This window comes from Rhineura floridana, chromosome 8 (assembly GCF_030035675.1).
Source record: "Rhineura floridana isolate rRhiFlo1 chromosome 8, rRhiFlo1.hap2, whole genome shotgun sequence".
NCBI classification, from domain to species: domain Eukaryota; kingdom Metazoa; phylum Chordata; class Lepidosauria; order Squamata; family Rhineuridae; genus Rhineura; species Rhineura floridana.
In genome coordinates this window covers 125,240,995-125,266,287 of record NC_084487.1, presented here as the reverse complement: position 1 = coordinate 125,266,287, position 25,293 = coordinate 125,240,995, and the positions used below count along the sequence as shown (strand labels likewise).

General features: G+C 40.0%; 1 protein-coding gene across 6 annotated transcripts; it reads right to left on the bottom strand.

Moving 5' to 3' along the window:
• On the bottom strand, positions 1-24,650 carry PARVG (parvin gamma). Of its 6 annotated transcripts, none has more exons than XM_061582369.1 (14): positions 24,555-24,650; positions 24,224-24,266; positions 20,164-20,286; positions 19,631-19,695; positions 17,430-17,532; positions 12,485-12,625; positions 11,428-11,543; positions 9,050-9,105; positions 6,456-6,478; positions 5,292-5,353; positions 5,126-5,194; positions 2,962-3,063; positions 2,374-2,446; positions 1-1,299 (listed from the first exon to the last, which is right to left on the bottom strand). In XM_061582369.1, the coding sequence occupies exons 3-14, from the start codon at positions 20,237-20,239 to the stop codon at positions 1,220-1,222; spliced, it is 966 nt and encodes a 321-aa protein (XP_061438353.1). In that variant the 5' UTR covers positions 20,240-20,286; positions 24,224-24,266; positions 24,555-24,650; the 3' UTR covers positions 1-1,219. The 6 variants fall into 6 exon arrangements, with proteins under 6 accessions (XP_061438353.1, XP_061438355.1, XP_061438356.1 ...); XM_061582371.1 differs by having other exon boundaries at positions 20,164-20,257; XM_061582372.1 differs by having other exon boundaries at positions 24,224-24,263; positions 24,555-24,629.
• Between the last annotated feature and the right edge of the window lie 643 nt (positions 24,651-25,293).

Here is a 25,293-nt window from a genome sequence, read left to right as displayed (position 1 = left end):
CTGATCCATTTATACTTCAGGTATACCTCAATGTTATTATTTTTCTTCTGAACACAGGCAAAGCCAATAAATTAAGACAATTCTTCATTTGATCTCTTGGCACTAGGATCAAGTGGTATGAGAAATCATGCAGAAGGCTCGTCACAACATGAGAATCAATATAATCAAATATAGATCCATTTGCAGCTCTGAACTTGACACCTTTCCTCCACTTTTTGCAAAATTAGTCTGAACCTTGAAAATGCCCACAGTTCTTGAGTGAGGTGCAGAGCCTAATTCATCTCCCATGAAGCCCTTTCTTAAATGATCACTTGTGAGTTTGGAAGAGATTTAGCAGTGACCGTCACCCCCATCAGCCCTGATCCTTGGCCATGCTGGCTGAGGCTGATGGGAGCTGGAGTGAGGTGCAGAGTGCCACGGCTTCACCATTCCTGCTGTACTGAAGTATACAATTATTTGTTTTCAGTTTTTTGTAGCTTTGTATTTGGAAAATAAGCAATTCAAACCTTGCAATGTGATCTTCACATCTTAATTAACAATATCTATGGAGAAACATTTTAGATACAAACAAAATGCTGAAACTATATAGCAATTTTCATACGCAGTTTTAGCTGAAAAGCTCCCCTTTTGAGTAATTTTCCTTGTAAAAATTCTTGTATATTTAATTTACCCTCAATGATAGAGATAAATTACACATCAACTAAGAACTCTACAGGTATGCAAATCTGTATCTTATCGACGACAACCAAGTTATGATGCTATAAAACCACTATTCACCAAAATGTCCATATAACTGAATGGCAAATGCTGAAATTTACAGGTAATTCTGAAGATTTTCAGAGATCCAGAGAAAAACGTTATAAAATTCTGATACTCATCATTAAATGTCAAAACTAGCCAAGTGCTTTCAGTGAATGTCCAAATGTCATCCTGATTTCTGACATCTGCTGGTAAAGAATGTTTACTATGCCATCAGGGTAAATGCCAAAAGCAAGTCTCATGATAAAAGCATATCTGACATTTCCTGCTGATCCTCTTGAAATCGTCACAATTCCCAGTAGATGTAAACATTTGCCAAATGTCAGTTTCTAACATTTACTTATACATATTCCCATTTAGGTGTACAATATGTATCAGGGCAAATAATCCAACAATTTTTGGCATTGAGAATTACACTACTCATTAGGAAAAATGACATAGGCCTTTTGATCTTGGCTCTTCATGCCCCTTTGGTCTTGTATCTGGAAAACAGGCAGTACAAGACCAGCAACGTGGCCTTCTCATCTCCGTTCACCAGATCTGTGAAAACACAAGGCAGACAAAAGTAAATGGAAAAGTTATGCATCCTTGAGCTAAAGCGGAACAGCTCATTTAACACACTTAACTGGGATTCTCTAGGACGGACAGGAAAAGCCAAAGCAGCTACCCCAGGCAAGCCCAAAGCTCAGGACCAGAAGCAACTGCCAACAAGGTGATATGGAAACATGACATGAATACACAGTCCTTTAACCATGTAGAGAGAGACCTCTACAGGCATTCTATATATAAAGAAGGAAAACACTTGCCAAGCAGTGCTGCTTTCAGCCAGGCAACCCCCCACCCCAACCATCTATTTCACATGGTACATTTTTAGGCAGACATTTAATTTTTAAGCACACGCTTCACATGTAAGAATGTGAATGAGTGTAAATAAATGTATCATACAGATAAAGGTTATCAGAGAGCTGGGATTGGCTGTGGTTCCCTGCTGAATGTATATTTGGTGGCAAACCTGGACTTGCGCTGCGCAATGTATGAAATGGGTGAGTAAGAACAGATCCAGAGTGTCGGTATGAACTGGTCTTGTGGATGGATCAATAAATGACTTGCTTATAGTAAACATTTTGCCATCCCTATGCCTTTTTTATTATTGGAAAGCAGGAAATATATAGAAATCAAACAGGGGAATAGAACAGAACAGAACAAAAATGAATTTAAGATATATTGTCAAATGTTAATATCATAAACCCTGAACTTATAAAAAACTTATACAGATGCCTCATTCAAAGCCAGAGTCAAGTGAGGATATAAAGAGATATCTGTACCCCTCAGGTATGTTCCAAGACCTTCTAGTGGACGTTTCAGCTTTCATTTAAATAAACAAACAAACAAAATCTGTAGTTCTTTTACAGAACCATACAATTAAATGAACCTTACAGTTTCATATTATAAAATTACATGAACCTTACTATTTTTCAAAATTATATTATGATTTTAAAACATATTGAACTATGTTTTTGGTGTTTTACTAAGACTTACGATAGCCCACTCCCACCCAACACAAAATATCTGGGTGTGGTTTGCAAAGGTTCTCCTTCTTGTACAGTGACTAACCTTCAGGGTTGATAGGAACATCCAGAAGGCCTCCATCCATCAGCAAGTCTACTGCAAGGTTAACATTGTGTACCTGAGAAAAGTCAACAAACGAAAAGGTGGTCTGCATTCTGGAAAAATGTAAGTTCATCAATTAAAAACAACAATAAATTAAGTAGTAAAACATCCATCAAATTTTTGGATACTGGTCAAGCACATTTTATCCTACAGAAGATTTATCGCATTGAAAGAAAATGACCCAACTAATGCAGTTCTGCTTCAGTTTCTGAGCAGCTATATGAAGTCTGTATGAATTTCATTATATTCACATGTAATAGTTAAACTGAAGCACAATTGCATACATGACTAGCTTCAGAGGATGGCAAGGTCAAGTGTATTATTTATTTATTATTTATTTATTTTCATTTCTAAACCGCCCAAGTCTTGCAAAAGGCCAACTACCCCAATAGGGTTGATTTTCTGACTTTGCATAGGGCACCTAAGTAGCTTGGAGATAATGTGGGGAAATCCGTTGTGTGTCTCACCTATTGCAGGTTAAGGGCCTCAAATGTCCTATAGCCACAGCTGAGTGCATAAAGAATAACTTACCATTTCTGCAAGAGAACCTGGATTCAGAAAGAAATGTCCGAGATTCAGGAAACAGCCCTGAAGCTGCCCAATTAGCAAGAGTAATATAACACCATCTGCAAACTGGAAAAAATGAGCAGACGCGCAATAAAAAGCATGAACATATACTTGTGTGTACGATGCCAGTTTTTCTGTAAACCTCAAGACCTCCATGGCAGAAAGAACTTGCCTCCTGGACACAAGGTTAGTTTTGGCCCAATAAAGCTTCTATGAGCACCAGTGCAAAACAGAGTAATGCGTAAACATTGTAGCTACAATGTTATATATCACCATATATTACTATTACTAGCCCACATTCTTATGATGTAGCCTAAACCCAAATATTAGCACCTTAGCCCCAGTTCATATGTTACCAGGGTGACATGGAAGTAACTTACCTCTTGCTATTTTCCAGTACCATTTGGATAAAAGAATCACATCAATTGTATGGATTGTATGAAAAGTAACCACCTCTGCCCTGCTAGTCCCCAAGGACATGTGAACTAATGTTGCTGTTCATAGCGATTCACTTGTTCCAAGCAATTCTTTCATTCAAACATTTGGATGGGAAATGAACATGGTTTAAAAACAGCAAAAATGCCAACAATAAATCAGTGAATTGCTGGAGAGGCAATGACATCTGTGCATAGTATAATAGCTGCCCCACTGTACCAGTAATGTATGAATAAGCAGATAAAGATTTAGGTAAGAGTCAACTCTGTACACAGTCACATGACATTGCATTCTAATTGGATGAAACCTCATTAACATATCACTTGGCTGCTGTGGGCACAAGATTGGCTTGTCAAATGAGATTACTTCACAACTTTGACAAGCGTGCACATTACTAATTCAACAGAAATGCCAAGCTCTCTGAAAATGGTGCCTTAAAACACTACACATTTTTCATGCAAATCCTGAGGTTTAAAGTGGCTTATAATTTTTACAAAAGACAGCTTCCAGAAAAGGCTCTCTCTTAGTGCTGACCTTATGCCACAAATTAAAATGTATACATAGGAATGCCGTAGGTGGAATATACTAAAGACTTTTGCATCAGTTTCACCTTGCAGGGTAATGTGTACACCAGACAGAGATGGGACTGAAACTGGAGAGAAAGGATTCAAGTTCCACTTCAGCCATAGATTCTAGGCCAGTGCAGATATTATGCAATAACCTACCAGGGTTTGCTGCCAGATGTGCACTTGATGGGAAGCTGCAGCTAATCCTGACTCTGATGAGTATGATACATGTGCTTCCAAAGACATGCTTATCTAATTAATACAATGTACTGTATTTTTATGCATTCACTTTAAAAAATCTTAGCTGTGAGCCAGTGTCGTGGTTAGAGTATTGGACTAGGACAAGGGAGGTCTAGGTTTAAATCCCCACTCAGTCACAAAGCTCCCTGGATGACCAATCACTCCCTCTCAGGCTAACCTACCTCATTGGATTATTGTAAGGATAAAACAGGAGAAGGGAACCATGGCCCTGGAGAAAGAGTGGGATAAAAATGGAGGCATTAAATAAAATGTTATGGGCTTCCTGGAAGCATTTGGCTAGCCAGTGTTGGAGATAGGATACTGAGCTGGATACTGAGCTAGATGGGCTCTTGCTCTGATCCAGCAGGACTCCTCTTGTGTCCTTAAAAAGTATAATATGTGAAGTGACTCTCACTGAGCCAATTCAATCACGCTGAAATAGCAAAGGAAGCAGCTTGTCTTGGAATGTACTGCTACAGAACAAGGATGGTGGCAAGGGGAGGTACAAAATGGTCTCCCGCATAAAAACAAAGTTCCTGCCTGGGAAGGCTAGAAACGTCAGGGAGGGGCCTTGGCTAAAACCCTTTTTCTTCTTGATATGCGTACTCTATGGATATTTTTTTAATCTGAGGAGGGGGGCAGTCAAACTTGATTTCCTGCTATCTGAAGTGGTCCACAAAGGTGGAACCTCATGGTATTTCTGTGCCTCACACTGATCCATTATGCGGCCTTAATCAAGTCAGTCCTTGACACTGCCCTAACCTCAGTTTCCCATGAAAAAAGGAAACAGTTAGTGATATGTCTCCAAGGATTGTTGTGAGGGCAAACACCATAAAGCACTTTGTAAATTAAAAGCAGTATAGGAATCGGTAGTAGCAGGTTTTCACCTGAGAGTCAATATCTTTCACATTCAGTCCTAATATTCCAACATGTCTGTTGACAAACTTCAAAAACACCTAAAAACAGAAAACAACATTGGATTATTGTATTTCTTGGTTATATGTTACATAATAAAGCATCCAAAATCACACACACACAGGGTGTTTGCTTTACCTCTTTTACAGCATCCATTTTCTCTGGTGCACGTGTCAATAATTCATCAAAGATTTCAGCTTCTATAGTAAAGTAGTAAATTATTATTTTTGATACATGCCATTTGCTTGATCAATGGTTATGGGGAGTCCTTTTGCATTGCATTATGTTTTACAATGCAAGTCCTTCTAACCCATTCCTTAAGTCAAGAACAAAGTGGTATGGGATGGAATGCTATCCTAATGGCTCCTTTCTGGTCTTGTGCATACACTCCTTTCCTCCCTTCTCGCTGTTGCTTACTACACTTGCCCTTTTCTCCTAATATAGTCAATTCTGTATTACAGAAATTTAGGCTGCAATATTGTACCCATTTCCCTGGGAGTAAGCCCCTTTGAAGTCAATGAGATCTGGGTTAGGGTTGCACTGTTAGATTACAAACTCCTTGAGACATGAACCTGTCTTTTCTGTTTATTTATTCTATAACACATCATATATTTGAGGGGTGGCTAGCCTTTGGCTCTCCAGATATTGCTGGATTACAACCCCCATCATCATTCCTGACTATTGGCCATGCTGGCCAAGACTTATGAGAGTCCAAAGTCTGGAAGGCCACAAGTTAGCCACCCCTGTTGTTGATGGTTCAGTACTATATAAATAACGAAATAAATGCCAATGTAAAATCAGTAGTAGTAATAGTGGCAGCATCCAGTTAAGTGGGTTTTTGGGGGGCTCCTATGCAAATTAGTGTAATTTGCATGTGAACATTTTCAGGTTGCATCCATTTGCACAACATTTAATAAATTACTTGGTTAAATTAATCAATGAAAAAAGCTAATTCTCATTGAGGGATTCTAATCTAGTTTGAGGCCTGAACTACACATTTGGCAGAGTGAGGTGTCTGCCATTAACTCAGTAGAGGGCCTTAGCAAAACCAATGTCACTTAGGCTAAACACCCCAGGTGACTTTCCAGCTCATACTTCAATATCATAGAAGAACAGTTTTCTGCTGCTATGTGTACATGAACCTTTAAGAAAAACAACTGTAGTACTTCATATGTAAGACTACTGGGAAAATGTTATTTGCTAGGGGAGACCTGTGGCTCTTTGCAGGGAACAAGAACCATTGTCCAAACTTTTGAAAGCAGGTCATAGTGGTGAAACACTGGAATAAGTTCTGTAACTTACTTGAACATTTTTCTACAGGTCCCCTAAACACCCAACAAAAAGAAAGAGGAGTTAGAAAATAATAGGCAATCGTATCTGAAAGAGACACATCTGATATAGTTGGTTCAGTTGAAGCTCACAATATCACAGGGTCAATAGCTAATCTCTGGGCTGCCACAAGACTCAATGTGGCATAATCCTATGCATATTTACTTTAAGATAAATCTCATTTACTTCTAGGTAAAATGCATAGGACTCAAGACCCAGTTATTTTTGCTGCAACAGATTAACGTGGCAACACTTCTGGAATTTGTCACAATGAAATAAGAGACTAAAATCCAAAATGCAGTTGTGACATGAGCACCTGGCTCAAAAGTCAATAAATAATTATTACATAAGCAGAGCTTCTGATATTAGAAACTGTCTCGCACAATAGCATATAAAAATATATTGTTAAGGACAAAGCCATAGAAGGCCAAAGACATTTCTGATGTTTGGAACACCCTTTCTATTTTCTAAACATTATAAAGTGTTATATATATTATCATCAAGCTCTTAAAATAAAAGCTCTCATTCTGATGTTGCCTTCAAGACCAAAAGTACATGAAAAATCCTTAACTTCAGCAGTGCATCACTAAAAACAAGTTTCCATGAAAAGTACTTGATGCACAGCAATAATATTTAAATTCTGAAGTTGATATGCAAACTTCGTATTAATACTAATCATGGCTAACATTAACATTGGTGCAGGTATAAGTTAGCTCGAAAAAGGGAAGAGAAGGGGGGAATTCATGCACAAAAAGGGAGGAGGAAGGAAGGGGAAGGTCACCCTTGGTCTCATAACTATAGTTAAGAGATCAGAAATGACACCTGTATCAAGCCAGTGGACCATGCACATGATCAGAAGCTTTGAATAAATAGTTTGTCCAAAATGGGAACATTCACTACTTCACTTAAGATTCTCTACTACTCTATATAATGCGTCAGGAAATTTTTATCAGTGTTTTTAACTTGCATAGAGTTAAATCTATGCCTCACAAAAAAGGCACTTTTAGGGCAACATCGACATTCCAGCCACCATGTGGAGACAGTTCTAAATTGATCCACATGGCTGTTGCCACTGCATGGTGAGCCATACAGTTGGAGTTGCTCTCAACATGGAACAGTCAGCTTTATCCATCCTTCCCTTTCTAGTGCTATTTGCCATGTCGAGGAGAAAACCACCCAATCCACCTCCTGTGCCATTATACACAAGCAGCTAATCATACAACAGTAGGGACTAAGTGAAGCACTGCAGTACACCCAAACAGCTGAGTTTGCAATAAAACTGTTCCTGGATAATAGCACTTCAGACAGCATATGGGGAGACAGCGTGTTTGAATGCTTTCCCATGATAAAAACTTCCTGCGCATAGATATTTGCAAACTCTGTGTTAATGCTAATCATGCTTGATTAGAATCCTTCTCCCTGATTTCATGCACATGGAGTTCTTGATTTGTTTTTTTAATGTGCAGTTTAATTCAGTAAAGCAACACCCCACTTCGAGCAAGAGAGTGCAGGAACAGTTTTACCACCTTATCACCACCATAACACATATTCTAAAGTAAAACGTAAAGGTGTCCCCGCACTTGTAGTGCGAGTTGTTTCCGACTCTTAGGGTGACGTCTCGCGACGTTTACTAGGCAGACCATATATATGGGGTGGGATTGCCAGTTCCTTCCCCGGCCTTTCTTTACCCCCCAGCATATGCCAGGTACTCATGTTACCGACCACGGATGGATGGAAGGCTGAGTGGACCTCGACCCCTTTTACCGGAGATTCAACTTCCTCCTTCCTTTGGAATCGAACTCCGGCCGTGAGCGAGCTTCGGCTGCGTTACCGCCGGTTACCACTCTGCGCCACGGAGGATCTTACACATATTCTAGCACTGAAATATACATGTAGTTTACCCAGCCAGATTGGTCTGTGTGAGTTGTATAGATCTGTGTGGATTTCAGCACATTCTGAAGCACCAATGTGTGAGCTCCAGCATATGCCTGACACACAGGGCAGCACCAGTTTGCAGATCAGTTCAGCTACAAAAGGCAGGCTGATGTACCAAATAAGGGCTGGATTGGCACTCATTTCCAAAAACACCTAAATAAAAAAGCTCTATGGCAGGGGTTTCCAAACTGTAGTCCATGGACCACCAGTGGTCCACAAGCTTCATTCAGGTGGTCTACAGCATGTCTGTAGATTAGTGGTTGAAGATGGCACATCCATTGCATTGAATATTCATATTGATTTTTAATTGCATTTTTATTACTTCTTTTATTTCTTACATTGCATTTTATTATAGTACAGTTTGAATTATACAGAATTACAGATGCTACAACATGCAGAAAAATCATTAAGTGGTCCACCATTAGCAATTTTCAAGTGGTTCATGGGGGCGGGGGAGTTTGGAAACCTCTGTTCTGTGGGATTCATAAAACACAGTGCTAAATACGTTTTCTACCCTTTGTTAAATTATATTTGCAAAATCAAGTTAAATGGCCAGTAAATAAAGAAAATTATAATTTCCATCTTTGTACTACTTCTCCATTCAGAGTTCAAGGCAAAGTTTGCTTATTTACCTGCCCTTGGTAATGTACTCAACTGCATCTGCTGTTTTTAATCCATTGGAGGTACACTAAGCGAGAACACAAAGAAGATATATTAACTACTAACTGCAAATATTAATAACGGCAATTTGTCACAGGCATGAGCTGTGTAAGATGCATTAAAGTGAAATCTTGTGCATATCTACTCAGAAAGATGATCAAAGTACTCCCAGGTAAGTGGGTATAAGATGATTTAGTCTAGAATAGCAAGACATTGTTATACCTTAAGGAAGAACTACACTGGTGAGGAGAGAAAAGTTAGTCCTTTACTGAAGTGAAAGCTATTGGTTGTGACAAGCAGGCACTTACACTTAATGAACACAGCTTTTATCTCATGTTCTCCGTTTTGCCTGCTGGAAGCCCCCAGACAGCAGACAGGAGAGATCCCTTTGTGGGCCTGTTTGGATTTACACCGTGCCGCCCTTCCCTGCAGGCTGGTGTAAAGGCTGGGAAATCTTTTTTAAGAAGTTTGTTGTCTCTGCTGATGCTGACCACAGAAGCCGGGACAAGGCAATTTAATTAGTCAAAACACATAGCTGCATTCTCAGGCTGGCCTGTAGCAACTTCAAGGTCACTGAGTGGTAAACAAAAGATCGAAGTATGGGATCTAAAGGCACTAACCCCTGGGAAAGATAAAAATGTCACAGGTATAGGTGCCACCTGTGCCCCCTCCCAGAGGGTCTCTCTGGTATAAATGCGGGGTCCTAGATCTGGGCAGAGTAACCTCAACACCGGCCTGCAGGGAAGGGCAGCGCTGTGTAAATCCAAACAGGGCCATAAAGAGATCTCTCCTGTCTGCTGTCTGGGAGCTTCCAGCAGTGAAAATGGAGTGTGTTTCATGGTCATTCAGATCCCATACTTTCTTGCCTCAGGGAAGGGAAAAAAACCTTTGCAAAACACTGATAGCAGAAGAACAACCCATAGCTGGGATATTTGGAGACTATAAAGTGTCCAGAGAGGTTGAGGCTTTCTGTTGCCAAGGCTGCTTGTAAGCAAAGGCTGGGGGGTGAGGAAGAAAACAAAGACCCCCTAGCAACAACTTTGCTTAACTCTGTATGTGGAATTAGGATCTCTACTTATATCAAGCAGACCATGGAAGTGGGGATTCTGATAGTGTGCAGGATAAGAAAATCTAAAGAATAAACAACTCTTTCCTCCTGAACAGTGGGTTTTGGCAGAGGGAGATAAGACAGGGTGTTACAATTCCGCCCCTGCTAGACCTGCATATGGCAATTATGGAAAGTGAATATGCAGAATAGAGCAGCCATGATGAATCAATATGGAAGACACTTTGGCCCTGTCTGTTATTCTATTTTATTAGTTCTATGATATTATTAAGTTTTGTATACCAATAAACCAGCATATTTGTTTCAATTACAGTTAGAGTTTGTGGGGGGTGTTGTGGTCTTCCTTTTTCCACTGGGTTGCTGCTGAGCAAATTGAACCAGGATTGATGGGTTCCAGTGAAGGTTGATGCAGGCCAGAATTTGGAATTGTATGCATGGACCTTGATTAGATCCAGTGATTAACACAGGGTACGATTCCAATAAATGCAATAAAATAATAAAATCAATCACTAAACAATAAAAGCAGTTAAACAGTTGAGAGCACAAATATAGTCAAATAGCTATTTACTAACTGCCTCTCAGCCTCATGAAAACCCTATTCATAGGGTCACCATAAGTCGGAATCGACTTGAAGGCAGTATATTTACAAAGTGCAGCAACACAGATTCAACCAAAAGCTGGGGTGAATAAGTAGGTCTTCGGCTGACACCTAAAAAATGTATATAAGACTTGACACCAACCATATGGAAGGTCCAACATAATCAAATTTTAAAATAAAATTTCACATTCAAGATTTGAATTTGAAATTTTGCATTCTAGCTTTGAATATTCCAAATAGTAATCTCAGTTCTAGAAAAAGCTCTGAGAAGACACTGATTTGCAACCTATCTTGTAATGACACTTGCAAAGGACCTGAGATGGAAGAAATGGTCTCTCCTGGCTACCCCACACTGACTTGCAGCTTATCATGTAGAAGTGTGAACTTACAGAACCAATCCTGCCCCCACTCCTTCTTCACCATATGGTGGTGGCAGCACTCTTAACAATATGATGGTGGGTGTGGAGGTTGTTGCCACAAAGCAAGTGGAAGCATTTTCCCCAAATCCTCCCATCCTTACTCCACATCTCTTCAGTGAGATGGATGGGTAGATGAGAATTGGGGTTATGCTTGCCCGCCTCCATAATCATTACAGGCATTTCCCTAGTTTAAGATGCTTACATTAGGATACAAAGATCTCTACAACCATGGCAGACAGCATGAAGAACGTGAAAATGCTTCATTACCTCTGTGTCTATTACATCCACGTTAACATTTGGAGGTACAGCAAGCTCTGGTTGGAAGTGTCCAGCTATGGCCACCAGAAGATGTAATGTACTTAACAAGTCCTTATTGAAGATGGCTAAAATCAAAACATAAGACAAACTGATGAAGTACAAACTAATTAATATTTGGAACTTCTTTAATTGCTAGAAGATGTTGGTATAACGATATTCTTTCAAAAGCTGGAAAAAATGCTACTGCTGGCTCCATGGTTTTGGCAGGCCTCTTCTTTGACTGGAAGAAGCAAAGAATGCAAAGCCCACCCCCCACTTTACAGTCAAACAGGTCAGCACGTGTTAAACACATGCATGTCTAGTTTGGCCCCAAATTTCTCAGCAATGAACCCTTTGCTGCATTATTAAGCAAAATGGCCATCATTATAACAGGAAGTGTGTGTAGAGGACCCTTAGGGAGAGTGCAGTATGCATCCTCTCACTGCACCTCTATTTAGGACCCCTATCAGTGAGGGCCAGACCACCTAGTGTCAAGGATAGAGGTTAGGTTTTCCCTCACCCCATCTTGTCTCCAACTGCAGTAGTTTACTTTCCCCCCTCCATAGGAATCAATGCCAACTGTTCATTTATCTGGGAGAAATTAGGGGTGCTCTCTCGGCTACCTATTGCAGGGCTTGAGGCTAAACTTGCACTCAGCTCCTGGAGACCCCAGTCATTAAAAATCAATCCTGCTTCTATCTGTACAGACCAATTCTGAGTTTGTTTCATGGTAACACTAGAATGTTGGGAGTCTCGGGTATGGGAGACTAGCTTTTATATAAAATATTTATTTTATGCTGCCATATTTTTGTGGCTTGAGGTCTTCATGTTTCTCCTACACTTGTGATTCCTAACCAAATACAGCCATGAGTCTGGGGCCACGTCAGTAGTTATAACTTTTGTTTTTGGTTTGTTTAGTTGGAGTCTAAATGATCTTCTTCCTTTACACCATTACTTTCCCAAGCTAAAAAAGGAAGGAGATGTATTATGATGGGACATCTGATTTGTGTTTTGCATTTGTACATACCATCCACGTCCCATTTCAGTTCACTTTCTTCTAGCTGTAAACACTGGCTCACAGTTTGCAGAATAATTGCCAGTTTAAGCCTTTGTTTCTTTCCTGTCAATGCAATCTTCTCTACTTCCAGAGTGAGGGATCCAAGTTTCTCTAGGATTTAAATAGGAGACAATGAAGATGAAGAATATAGTTTGACTCCTGACCCAGCAATTTCTTGCTGGGTATTCTAAATCTTCCACGGAGCTCCAAGACAAATGTGACTTATCTTAATTTGCATACAACACCTACCACCAGTATTGTGAATTGAATTTTAATTGCTGTAAGCCACTTCCAGAGACAGTTTTTGCCTGAAAAGCTGTAGAAAAATGTAATATCTAACAAGTGCATCAGTCACTTTCATTTAGGACAGTCATTGAAATGAAAGTGAAAGGCCATTGATAAAAGAGCCCTTTGTTCATGTTATGGGCACAGGGCTCTGAACTATAGAGACTGTTTTTTTGTTTTGTTTTCTAAAGGAACCTATAGAACTAGGGTGACCAGCTGAAAGAGAGATTAGGTCTCCTGCACCTTTAATAATTGTGTAGAAGAGGGAATCGCAGCTGGTGTAGCTTGCATGACAATCTCCCCCAACTGAAATGTCCTCGTTTATGCAACTATTAAAGGTGCAGAGGGGCTGTTCTCTCTTTCACCTGGTCCCCTGGCAGTGAGCAAGATGGTATCTAATAGTGCTTTCCTATACTCTCAGAAGCAAGTCCAATTAATTGAGTGGGTTTAAAAACAGAGCAGATAAATCCTATTGTTTATGCTCAGTAGCAGTTCCCTATTTGTGGAATGCCCTCCGTAGTGAGGTGCATCTGTCTCCCTCAATATTAACTTCTGGAAGAAATCTGAAATCCTTCCTGTTTACCGAGACATTTGATGTCTGAAGGATTTGTCCCTGGACACCCTGAAATACTTAGCTTTGGAAGTAGACAATTGCTTTTAGGTGTTTTTAACTGTTTTTAGGAGGCATTTTTAAACATTTAATGGTATCGTTTTAGTATTGAACAGTTTTTTTCTGCCCTGGGCTCCTTTGGAGAAAGGGTGATATATGGATCTAATAAATAATATATAATTATTATTTGCTTTGAAAGGCAGCTTACAGATAATATCATACAAAAATAAAAACCAATAACCAAAAAAGCAGCAGTACAAACAAACCATAGCTGAGAGCAATGACAGTTTGAAAAAAAATCCACAAAGAAAACACAACAGTTGTGAGGGGCTGAATAATTAGGAACACAGGAAGCTTCTTTATACTGAGTCAGCCTACTGGTCCATCTAGTAGCTAACTGGGCTAAGTTCAAGGTTCCAGTTTTGGTGTACAAATCCCTATACAGCTCGGCACCAGGATACCTGAAAGACCGTCTTATCCCTTACATACCCAGTCAATCACTGCGCTCTGCAGGTGAGGGCCTCCTGCAGATACCATCTTATCAGGAGGTTCGTTCTGCACACCAAAGGAAGCAGACCTTTAGTGTTGTGGCACCTACCCTGTGGAATTCGCTCCCCTTAAATATTAAACAGGCGCCGTCTCTGTTATCTTTTTGGTGCCTACTGAAGACCTTCCTCTTCCAACAAGCCTTTTAAGTAGAGCTCTTATACCAGTCTGCGTCTGTATTAGAATTGCTTTTTAATATGTTTTTAAACTTTTTTTAAAAAGATGTTTTTATAGCTTTTAAAGATGTTTTGTTGTAATATATTTTAAAGTCGTTTTTATAATGTTTTAAAGTGTTTTTAGTGCTTTCTTTGCTGCCGTGGGCTCCTAGTTGGAGGAAGGGTGGAATATAAATCAAATGAATAAATAAATATCAATCTAAATTCTAGTTCAGTGTTGTCTAGACTGGTCTTCGTCAACCTGATGCCTTCCAGATATTTGGAAGACACCTCCCATTAGCCCAAGCCAGCATGGAGAGATGGGAGTTATACGTCAGACCATCTCAAGCAGATCAGGTTCCTCCCTCTCCTTCACTGCATATTTTTAAAAAATTAGCACTTGGGAGTGCCAACAGGATTTTCTGGGCCCAGTACACTGTATGTACATTGGGCCCTCTACATTCCCACCCAATCCCCACAATCTATTAGCAAGACCTGCTATTTAAGTACATCTATTCACTAATAGGCAAAAAACTTTGCGGTTTAAGTACATACCTATAGCCCACAGATATTTCTATCAAACTTTAAAAAGCAGGGAAATTGGGCAGCTATAGTGAATGCACCGGGGGACCAGGAGACCTGACCTCCTTTCTGAGATATTGTACTGCCCTACAAATTTGTCAAAATACAAACACAGTTTGGGTTGGTCTTTCACAGTCCAATTCACTTCCTGTGTAGCTTGGAAGAATATGGTAACATGTGCCTCTGACCACATGGTAAGTGGTGGAACACCTGTCATCTCCAAAGATGGAGACTTACATTTTTGTATGTTTGTTGGTGTTCTTATTTTGCTTCTTTCCTGTGTTACTACTGTTTCTACAGAGAATCTAACCTAGAAAATTATATTTCTGTCATTATTCATCCTAGAAATCTGTGTCAAATTGATTTTTATTAATTTCAAAGACTTTTTATTGGTCAATGTCATATCATGGTGAAGACAGCCTTCTGTGTTTCAAACTGGAGGTTATGCCCTATTTCTATTTCGGGCACATTAACAGTTGAATCTGAAACTGCAGTTTGATATAAAATCAGACTGATTACAATATGTTGCTACTTAAGTAATGACTCTAGCTGTTGGAAAAAACAAATTGGCCCGCCCAAGATGCAGGTTTTCAGCCTGCTATGCTTAAACTACTGCACTTAAGGAAAGGTAGGCATGGTCAATTAAAAACACAGAGCACACCTATACTTTTTTTAGAATATATTTCACCTCCCACTGTTTTATCTTGTGCAAACTGAGACGCTCCTCATGTCCACTGGAAACTATTCTGCAGAACAGTCAGTGCCATTATTCCACAATTGTTATTGGAGCTTTTTTTTAGTGTTGCAAAGTGTTGCTGTACTTCACATATTCACAGAAACAAGCAAAAGAGAATTATTTACTATAGGAAACTTCACTAAAATTGCAAAGGAAATCAAACATATTTAAAGTGACTATCTGAACTATATCAACTGTTTTAATATTGTTGCTTCATCCCTGCTAAAACAAGATCAGCACAGCACATGTCTTGTTTCTGTTATTTGGGCTGATTGCAGGTGTTGCCACCACTCACCATATGCTCAGAGGCACATATTATCAAATTCTTCCAAGCTACACAGGAAGTGGATTGGACTTTGAAAGACCAACCCAAATTGTCTTTGCATTTTGACAAATTTGTAGGGTAGTACAATATCTCGGAGGGGAGGTCAGGTCTGCTGCTCCCCTGGTGCATTCACTATAGCTGCCCAATTTCCCTGCTTTTTAAAGTTTGAATATCAAAATACAAAAAAAACCCAAAACTTGCTAACATCCACACACCCACATGCAAATACACTCTAAGCATGTAAAAGAGGGATACACATGCTGCTGCTGAAAGCTATAAAGACAAGCAAGGAAATGCAGCTATTTTCAGGATTTGCATGGGGTTCTAGCTATTGTCTGGAGGTCAACAAATCCCTTGTCAATCACAACTGTGACTTCATTTATTGGCTAAAACTCTGAAAGGGCAGGGATTGGAGCAGCTGGCTACTAGAGGATTTAACAGAAGTTGTGGGGGGTGATACTTTGGTTTATATCTCTTGACCCAGAGGAGTTAGGAACTTTTTTTTTTTTAATGAAAGCTAAGAATCTGGGATCCCTGGTGGGTCTGGGAAAAATGGAGCCTTTTTACCCATCTTTCAGCGGCCCTGCTGGCACTCGCAACATTTCTATGACCCAACTTTTCTTAACCATAGTCTTAATTGCTAAGCTCCCATAAGCCATCCAACTCTTGGTTCCTTTAGTCCCTTTTCCCAATCTTAAGTCAGTTCTCTGCCTTTCCACATTAATTATCAATCTTTAAAAAAGTCCTCATGAACATTTGTGAGCGTTTTATGATGCATTTATCTTAATACATTTTCGTATGCCGTTTCGCCTAGTCTGCACATTTTTGTAAGCTATTTCTTTAATATGTGTTTTGTATGCTATTTTCACTAATGTATATATATATGCACATGTTCCCCTAACATATGTATTTTTGTACACAATATTTGTTTATTGGAGAACTGCATCACAAAATGTAAAGAAATGTGAACTTTAAGGAAAGCTGCCTTTTGGTTCATGCATTGGTTTGAGAAGTGGGGATTAGTTAGCCTTGCATTAAAATGCAAGCCAAACCAGATTTCTTCCCCATCCCTACCCCCCCCAAAAGGTACCAGCGAAGGAAGGAGTTATGGCAGGGAACCAAGGAGCAGTGTGAGTTGTCAATCATCGAAAGGCCATCAGTGCTAACATTTAATCCTCTTCATTTATTGAGGGTTAGTCTTTGTCTCTGTTCTTCCCCTTCCTCATAAAATCATGCCTTTGGCAAGTCCTTCCTCCCTTTTTTCATTCTATATTATTTAAAAGAACTTGTTAGGAGAGGGTTCTTCTTCTGCTGCTTCTCAAAATGGTCACATAAGAACAACTTGTTAATGTATGGATGCTATTTCACCCAAAGCATTCTCTTGCATGACACAGGGAAAGAGGTGTGATCTTGATTCTGTGTTCAAATGGTCCAATAACTCACTAATATGATGGGATAAAATTGCAAAAATCAAATGACACTGAAAACTGTTGGAGGCAACAAGGATGGAGAACCATGCTATTAAGACTTCAAGATATTTCAGTCATCTGAATGCTCTTGCGCGTAGGCTAAGAAAAGGAACTGGCAAAGCATATAAAGTGTTTGAGGCCACTCTGTAATATGATTTATTCTAAAATGCAGGTATTTCAAAATTACCACACAATTTATTAGCTTACCTAAGAGATGGTGAAGTACTAAGCCATCATATATGTCTTCTTTGAGGCTTTTCACCACAATGTGTTCATGCTTCAGGGTTGTGTTAATCCAGTCTATCAAGAACTACGGAGGAAATTATTTGACTAGAATAACAATATATGGATTTTTTTTAATGTACCAAGTTTTTAAAAAAAGAAGTGGACTATAGTTAGCTATGAGTCTGTCCTTTTCTCATATGAAGTATTTGTACCAACATCTCAGCTTGAGAACCAAAATGAAAATAATCAAGTCCATACAAATGTAAGGGGAGGTTTATGCAAAATTTATGCAAGTTGAAGAAATCCGATTTACTTTGAAATTCTATGCCATAGTAACCTAAATTCTGTCATTTGTGCTTACTGTGGTACAAAAACGCAATTTAGTGTTTCTAGTAAGATTGCATGAACAGTGCACTTGACAGAGTGGTATATATCTTTTAATGTTTTAATTAATTTCTGTTTATATCGCTAACAAAAAAGTTATCCACAAATTGCTGAACCTTCACAACAGCATCTTACAGGGAGCAAGGCTTAGTCCTCGCTTAGATGGAAAAACAGTGGTGGAGGGGTGTAACACAGGATTAAATGCTCCTCCATGCTAGCAACCTCTCTAAACACTGAAAATTGGCATGTCAGTGAGAAGGCTGTGCTGGAATCTTCTTTAGTTGTCTAGGCAGAGATATTTTGTGTGTGTGGGAGAGATTATCTTCAATCGTTATGAGCAAATTCCCCTCCGCTGGCTTTGAAAGCCAATGGGGATTTCTCAAGCTCTCGTGGAGAATAGCAGTCCTCAAGCAATTTTCTTTTTTTATTAATGCTTAAGAAATGGCTGAAGTATCTCCTTCGTGCTGCCAGTCCTCTCCTCCCAAGCAAACCCTCCATAAAACTTAATTTTAAGAAAGAGAAGGTAACATGCTAGGAAGGGCTCACCAGGCTCTGGAGGGGCCTTGTCAGATGCTCAGGAATGTCATTTCCTGTCTAGAGCATAGGATTTGTAGTGGCTTCTGCATCCTGATTTGAATCAGGAGGCAGAAAAAACTACAAATCCCAAATTCCCCAGCCATCATTTCCTTTCCAGGAACCTGTATTATCTCTAGAAAGCCTTCCTTATCACAGTTTTTCTCTTCTTTGCTTAGGAAGAAAGGAGGTGGTTATCAAGGAGGGCTGGCTAGCAGTAGAGGTGGGTGCAACCCCTTTTCAACTCCAAGTTTCAAAGCCCACTTCAAAAAGGTCTTTTCAAAGGGGGGAAGTTCAATAGTTTGAACTCCACCCAATTCTGAATTTGCCCTTATCTGAAGTGGTACAGTCCAAGCACTGCTGCTGAATCTTCATCAACATTCCATCGGCAATTTCAGAGAAACTGAGTATTTGTCACAGAATAAAATATCTGTAGCCCAGTCTCTATGCAGTGACATTTGGGGAAAGTATGAACACTCCAGCAGTGTGGCCTAACATCTAGTTAATATTTTGCATAGATAAACTTTTAAGAAATATTTTATACACCATCCATCCATGCCTTGCCTAGTATAACATCATGAGCTTTGGGTGTTATATGGGTATAGTCAGAGTAGTTTGCAATAGTGGGATTTATTATTAGAGGCATCATTTGATTAGATTTATTTTCATAGGGATCCAGCAACATTTTCCTAATAGTTACCATGGATTGGTTAGAAGTAGGCAACAAGAAACAATATGGAAATACAAATAGAATTTCATTGTTGCTGCATTCTAAGACAGTCAACTGTGCGTTGTCCCCTTACGTACAACCCAGCATACCTTCACCCACTCCACTTCCCTTGGACTAGGAGAAATTGGGGGCAGGGGTGTTGCCAGAGAGCTGTATAGAATCAAGGACCTGCTGCACCCCTCATGCCATGGAAGGAGATGCGTTTCACCTGACAGGTGCCCTTCCCAACAAGAAATGAAAGGCGAACTCTCACAACCCCAGAAAAAGGGCACCTTCCAGATAAGAAGTGGTTCCTTGCACACTGATACTGTTCTAACCTAGTGCCATGCCAATTCCCCAAGTGAGTTTAAACAAGAAGTGCTAGCCTACCCCCCCTCCCCCAAAAAATGTTCCCCACATATACTGTTTGTCAGCAAAGGCACTTCTAATTTGATCTTTGAGTCTGTAGTTGTTCAAAAGAACCATAAGCTAACTAAATTAAGGAAAAGTGTATTACTGTTTGCAGAGCTTCCAGTTTAGGGTCATTTCGAGAATGTGGTTTTATGTATTTCCTTTTTCCTCCTAAAACAGACGTAAACAAGCAGCAGTTACAATTATGCAACATGACTAACACAGGCCCCAATAACAAATATCACCATTTCTTTGCCCTATTGCCAATTCAAGCACAAAGGCCAACACGAGCACCAGGAAGATCGTTCATATTATCACATATTTGAAATTATCTTTCAAGAGAATACAAGTAATGTAATATTTTTGTGCACTTCCTAAAAGTATTTTTTAAAAGAGAAAATAGTAAAAATTATAGCATGTTCATTTGACTTAACTGTGATATGTCAGCCTAACTGACAACCTGAAAAGATTGTCTATAATTTGCATAATTTCTAAACTGACAGTTGAAAATGGGGAGCAGGCAAAAGAGACTAAAGTATCTGCAAGGGACTGGATTAAGTCTAGAAATAACATTGAGCAAAATAATTTCTTTTGTCTATTTGGTTACACTTTCCCTAATGCCTCCACTTAATTACACACCTGGAACAATGTCCTTCTCTTCTGGAAATGGATTAACTTCAAACTCTGGGAAAGCCTTGCAGAGTTCCGTCTCCATTGCTTTGGTTTACTTCTCCTAGGAAACAATGTCTGGGTTTACTTCTCCTAGAAAACGTGCAGAAAGATAAAGATGACCATGCCATTCTTGGGTTGAGAGCGCTCATCTTGGAGACATTTGGCTGTGTGCATTGCCTCCACATGGTCAGAAAACATAGAAAGGAGCAGTATATGGGAGCAATTGCACAGTGGTAGCAATATCCACATAGCTGATGACAAATGTATGCAGGGAAGATGGCACCAGATTCCAGACTCCATAGTCTCTTTTGAAACATTTGCCTCTGGTAAAACAGGAGCTTACTGGGAAAGCCTTTGATTATTCAGGGATTCAGTGCAGGTGGGAAACACTGTAAATATGATGAAAGGCTTTCATACCAGGCTTATAAATGAAAACAGTCACAAATTCTCAACAAAACTCTGGGAAAATATATTTCATCATGATAACCACAAAATCAAGCAGAGACTTCAAACTTGGGCTTGACAATAAGAAAATAATTGAGAGAAATGAAGCAATTAACCATCTGGATTACATTATAGATTGAATTGTCTGACAAAAGATACAATAAATAAAGCAGAGAAGTGGAGAGGGGGAGTGACATGACATCTACTTTTATTACAATATGCTGTAACCTAAACATCAACTTACTCTTAACAATAACCTTTTCATTTTAATACCAACAGCCAGTTGCTTTTAGAACCTCCAACTCATTTTATCTCCATATAAAGATGTTATTAAAAAGAAGTCCTAAGAAGAAATATTCAGGAAACTGAGCTCATGTATAAATCCAGCACGCAATGCTCCTAATCGACTCAGTGACCACCATGATGTGCCCATGCACCCATGCCTTAGACATGCATGTTGTCCCAGTATTTCAATAGCAACTTTCAAGGCTCCCAAAGAAATCTAGGGGGCCATTCTTCAACATTACTGCTATATAGGATGCTGACATATTGACAGTATGGATGGTTGAATCTATCAATTTCTCTCAATTTCTTTTTTTCCAGTCTCAAATTCAGTTTGCACATTTTTGCATCAGTTTGCAAACATATATATATTTAAAAAACACAAGTAATTTTCTCTAATATAATGCATTTTCATATGGGCTAAGTTCAAGGTTCTAGTTTTGGTGTACAGCTTGGAACCAGGATACTGGAAAGATCATCTTACCCTTTATATACCCAGTTGACCACTGTGCTCTGCAGGTGAGGGCCTCCTGCAGATACCTTCTTATCAGAAGGTCTGTTCTCCTCACCATAGGAAGCAGACTTTTAGTGTGGCGGAACCTATCCTTTGGAATTCCCTCCCCTTAAATATTAGACAGGTGCCATCTCTGTTATCTTTTCGGCACCTACTGAATACCTTCCGCTTTCAACAAGCCTTTTAAGTAGAGACCACATCGCGTGTTGGAACTGCTTTTTAATATGTTTTTAAACCTTTTTTTTAAAAAAAAATACATGTTTTTAAAGCTTTTTAAAATGTTTTTAAAGATATTTTGTTTTAATATGTTTTTAATGGCTGTTCTGTTTTAATATATTTAAAAGTCTGTTTTTATGATGTGTTAACAGTATTTTTAGTCCTTTTGTTTGCCACCCTGGGCTCCTACTAGAAGAAAGGGCAGGATATAAATCAAATAAATAAATATGCTATTTTTGCTAATATATATATTCATTGCATACTTTCTTCTAATATATGCATTTTTGTACAGATTTTTTGGTTGGAGAACTGCATCACAAAAAGTGCATTTAAAACAGTGGTCATATTTCAGTTCATGTATCGTTTTGGGTAGTGTGAATTAGGTAGGTTTGGTCTGTTCATTGTTACTGCACCCCTCCCTCCCTTCCTCCCTTCCTTCCTTCCTCCCTTCCTTCCTTCCTTCCTTCCTTCCTTCCTTCCTCTATCTTACTAGAGTGTGTCGGGACTGATGGTTTGAAGACAAGCAGGCGGGTGGACAAGCAAGGGATGGGTGGTTCAAGAGCAACTTGGTCTATGCCTAAGTGACACACATTGCGTAGACTGAGAAGCCAGGCCGGAATCAGAAGCTTTAGTGTCACACAGTGGAAGCTCATTGCCCACTTCTGTCACCTGTCAAATCGACAGCTGCAGTGCCATACTCTGTGCAGTAGAGAGTAGCCCAGAAGCAACTTTTTCTAGCAACCTGCCATGGAGATGCAGAAAGAAAGGCTCTTGGGACCCACTACTGAGTCCCTGGTTGAAGACCAAGGCCGGCGCCAGAGGGCAGCCAGGTTGGGTCCTGGCCAAGGGCCCCTCTTTGTGGCACTCCCATTCTGTGATCTGTGGCAGTGTTGGATCCTGCCACCTGACCCTGCGGTGGATTGCAGAGAGGGAGCTCCCAGGTAGACCCCCAATGCAGACAGCATGGGCTTCAATAAGCCCACACGCATGCCCCACCTACCTCTCCCATCAGCATGAATGCCATGCGCACTGTGCATGCATGCCTGCCATCACCCAATATGGCAGCAGGGGCTTCCCTAAGGGGCACATTTGTCTGGAGCAGGTTTGCTCAGGGAGGTGTTTAGGTGTGTGTGATTTTTTTCACCTTCCCCCCCTTATGTGTTTTTCCAAGCTGGACAAACAGCAGCTTCACGTGGGAGTTTGGTTCAGGAAAATGAGAATGAAGAGGATTAAATAACCCTCCCCATACTAGTCCTCTGGTCACATTTGGAGCCCCACCCCCTGGCAGCTGCTGCAGTCATAGACCTCCCATGTCTTGTGTAGTTTGGCCCTTTCTGGAGGAAGGGAGCAAGCAATGAGCAGTGCTGCTGGCCTCCAGCTGCTTAGTCAGTTTCTCGAGCATCATTTGTTAAACTTTTGCACTGCAGGCTTTGTATTGGGACCAGTGCTTGAGCCTTGATTAAAAGTGTATCAAACTTCATTTGCTTTTTGCAGAATGGTAAAACGTGCGATTTAAACACAGGAAGTTTGGTTAGCAATGTTTCCTCTGTAATGTTTTTACTGTTTCCCCTTCCCCACTTTCCTAAGCTAAGTTGTGGGAAGTTACAGGACAGTCTTTTTACAAAGTCAATTTCATTTTAGAGGAGCAAATACTGAAGACTTAGGATGGCACTTGTAAGAACCAAACAATTTAGAAATGTCCAGGCTGAGCAGGTGGCAAGGAAGTATATGCAATGCTGCATACCCCAAAACTGTATCAGAGTAGCACCTCAGGATCTGAAAAACTGCTTGTGCCAGCCAGAAGTTTCTCAGAAAACTTATGTGGGCAGTTTTCAGACTTTTTTCTCTGCCTGCCCACATTCCAAAACTATACCAACTATCTTCAGTCCTACTGCACCCGGCAGACACATGGAGCTTTAGTACATTATTAGATAAAGACTCTTCTGGTGGGCCCTTAAAGGTAACGTTGAGAGAGGCAGTGAAGAGTAGTGAGTAGATTTTGACCCAAGACACCGGGGTTCAAATCCCCATTCAGGCTTGAAGCTCACAGGGTGACCTCAGGCCAATCAGAATCTCTCATCCCAGAATCACAGGGTTGTGAAGGCAAAGTGGGAAAGCCCCATGAATGCCACTCTGAGTTGATAAATAAAACAAAGAAAGAGCTATCTATTGCTCACAATCAACAAGAAAGCCATGCAAGAACATAGAAAGAGAAAGCTGTCCCTTTGCTTGACACAAAACTACAGCAAGCACCTCCCATAGCATTAGTTCTTTGTTCCTGTGGAGGAGTTCATAAGTCAGGTCTTTGATTGGGAAAAGAATTTGCAGAATATTTTTAGTCAGTCACATTTTATTGCATATAGCCAAGGGCATTTGCAGAATATTACACTCTGAGCTGTACATTTATTACTGAACTCTGAAGACCAATGAACCTTATGGCAAAGGCTCAGGTTTTACCTGTAGTTCAGACTCTTATAGCTTTTTCTGGTGTCTGATTAGGTAGACACACAGATTTTCTGAGTAGTGATTTATTAGCTATAAACTCCAGGAAAACAGATCGAAACCACTTACTTTTGAAGATTTCACCGGGGAATGTGGGCTGCTTTATTTCCTGCTGGAAAACAAAACAAAGAGAGAAATTGTCCCAAAGAAAAAAAGTGTTCAGTGGGCATTTTAGAAAAATATTAAAATATCCCCCAACATTTAAATTACAGCAACTTTTTTCAGACAGGATGCTTAAAAGAAGCAAATGAGCAGTCAGCTAAAAGCAACTTCCTGATTTTGTTCTGCCCTTTTAAGATTTAAGCTTTCAAATACGCAGCAACACTGAGTGGCAAGGAGGCTGCATTCATATATGTAGAAACACAGAGAGATGCCCAAGAAATCCGTTTAAAGCACCAACCTAAATTTATTTCAAAGCAAAATCTTTAGAGAGTTGTGTTGAAGCAGACAATCTGTTTGGACCCCATTGAACTAGTTTTGCTTTCAGAATGCTGCCTTTTTGTGTAGAGAAGGCAGAGAAAGGAAGTTGATGCACATCCTTCCTAAAGGTGATATCTTAAAAACAAAACCACCGTTCATAACATATTAGCATAACTGATTCATTCCCAGGAAGAAAAGCAAGGTAAAACTAGATCATGGCATATTCACAAACCATGCTTAATACTCTTAAGCTTGTGCAGCTTGACCGAACAAACTCCTAGCCCAGTGGTTCCCAACCTTTATGAGTACAAGACCACTTTTGTAAGCTCAAAAAAGTTCATGACCCCCCTCCCCACTAATTATAATTGTAGTCTCAGTTAATTGAAAAAATGATGTGTGGCAAAATCACATCTCCAAATAGCCCTTTCCATAAAAAGCTCCCTGCAGCCAGGGAGGTGTTGCTCTCTTTTCTTAATGCAAAGGTCCAATCAAATTGGTATCCTGCCCCCCCCACACACAGTCTGACGATGTGCAGTCCTGTCTCCCAAAACCAGTGGGTTACAGTGCTGGACTAAGAACCAGGTTCAAATCCCGACCCAGCCATGAAGCCCACTGGGTGACCTTGGACCTGACAGTCTCTCAGCCTGACCTATCTCACAGGGCTGATGTAAGGATAAAATGGAGAGGGGGGACCATGTGCACCACCTTGAGCAACTTGG

Bases quoted from the DNA above. Each gene is read 5' to 3' on its own strand.
- PARVG (XM_061582369.1), bottom strand. From the start codon at position 20,239: ATGGAGACGGAACTCTGCAAGGCTTTCCCAGAGTTTGAAGTTAATCCA. The intron at 6,479-9,049 runs GTAAATAAGCAA...TTGGGTGTTTAG, and splicing joins GAGTACATTACCAAGGGCAG to GGGACCTGTAGAAAAATGTT. The intron at 3,064-5,125 runs GTGAAAACCTGC...CATTTTTTCCAG, and splicing joins TGAAAGATATTGACTCTCAG to TTTGCAGATGGTGTTATATT.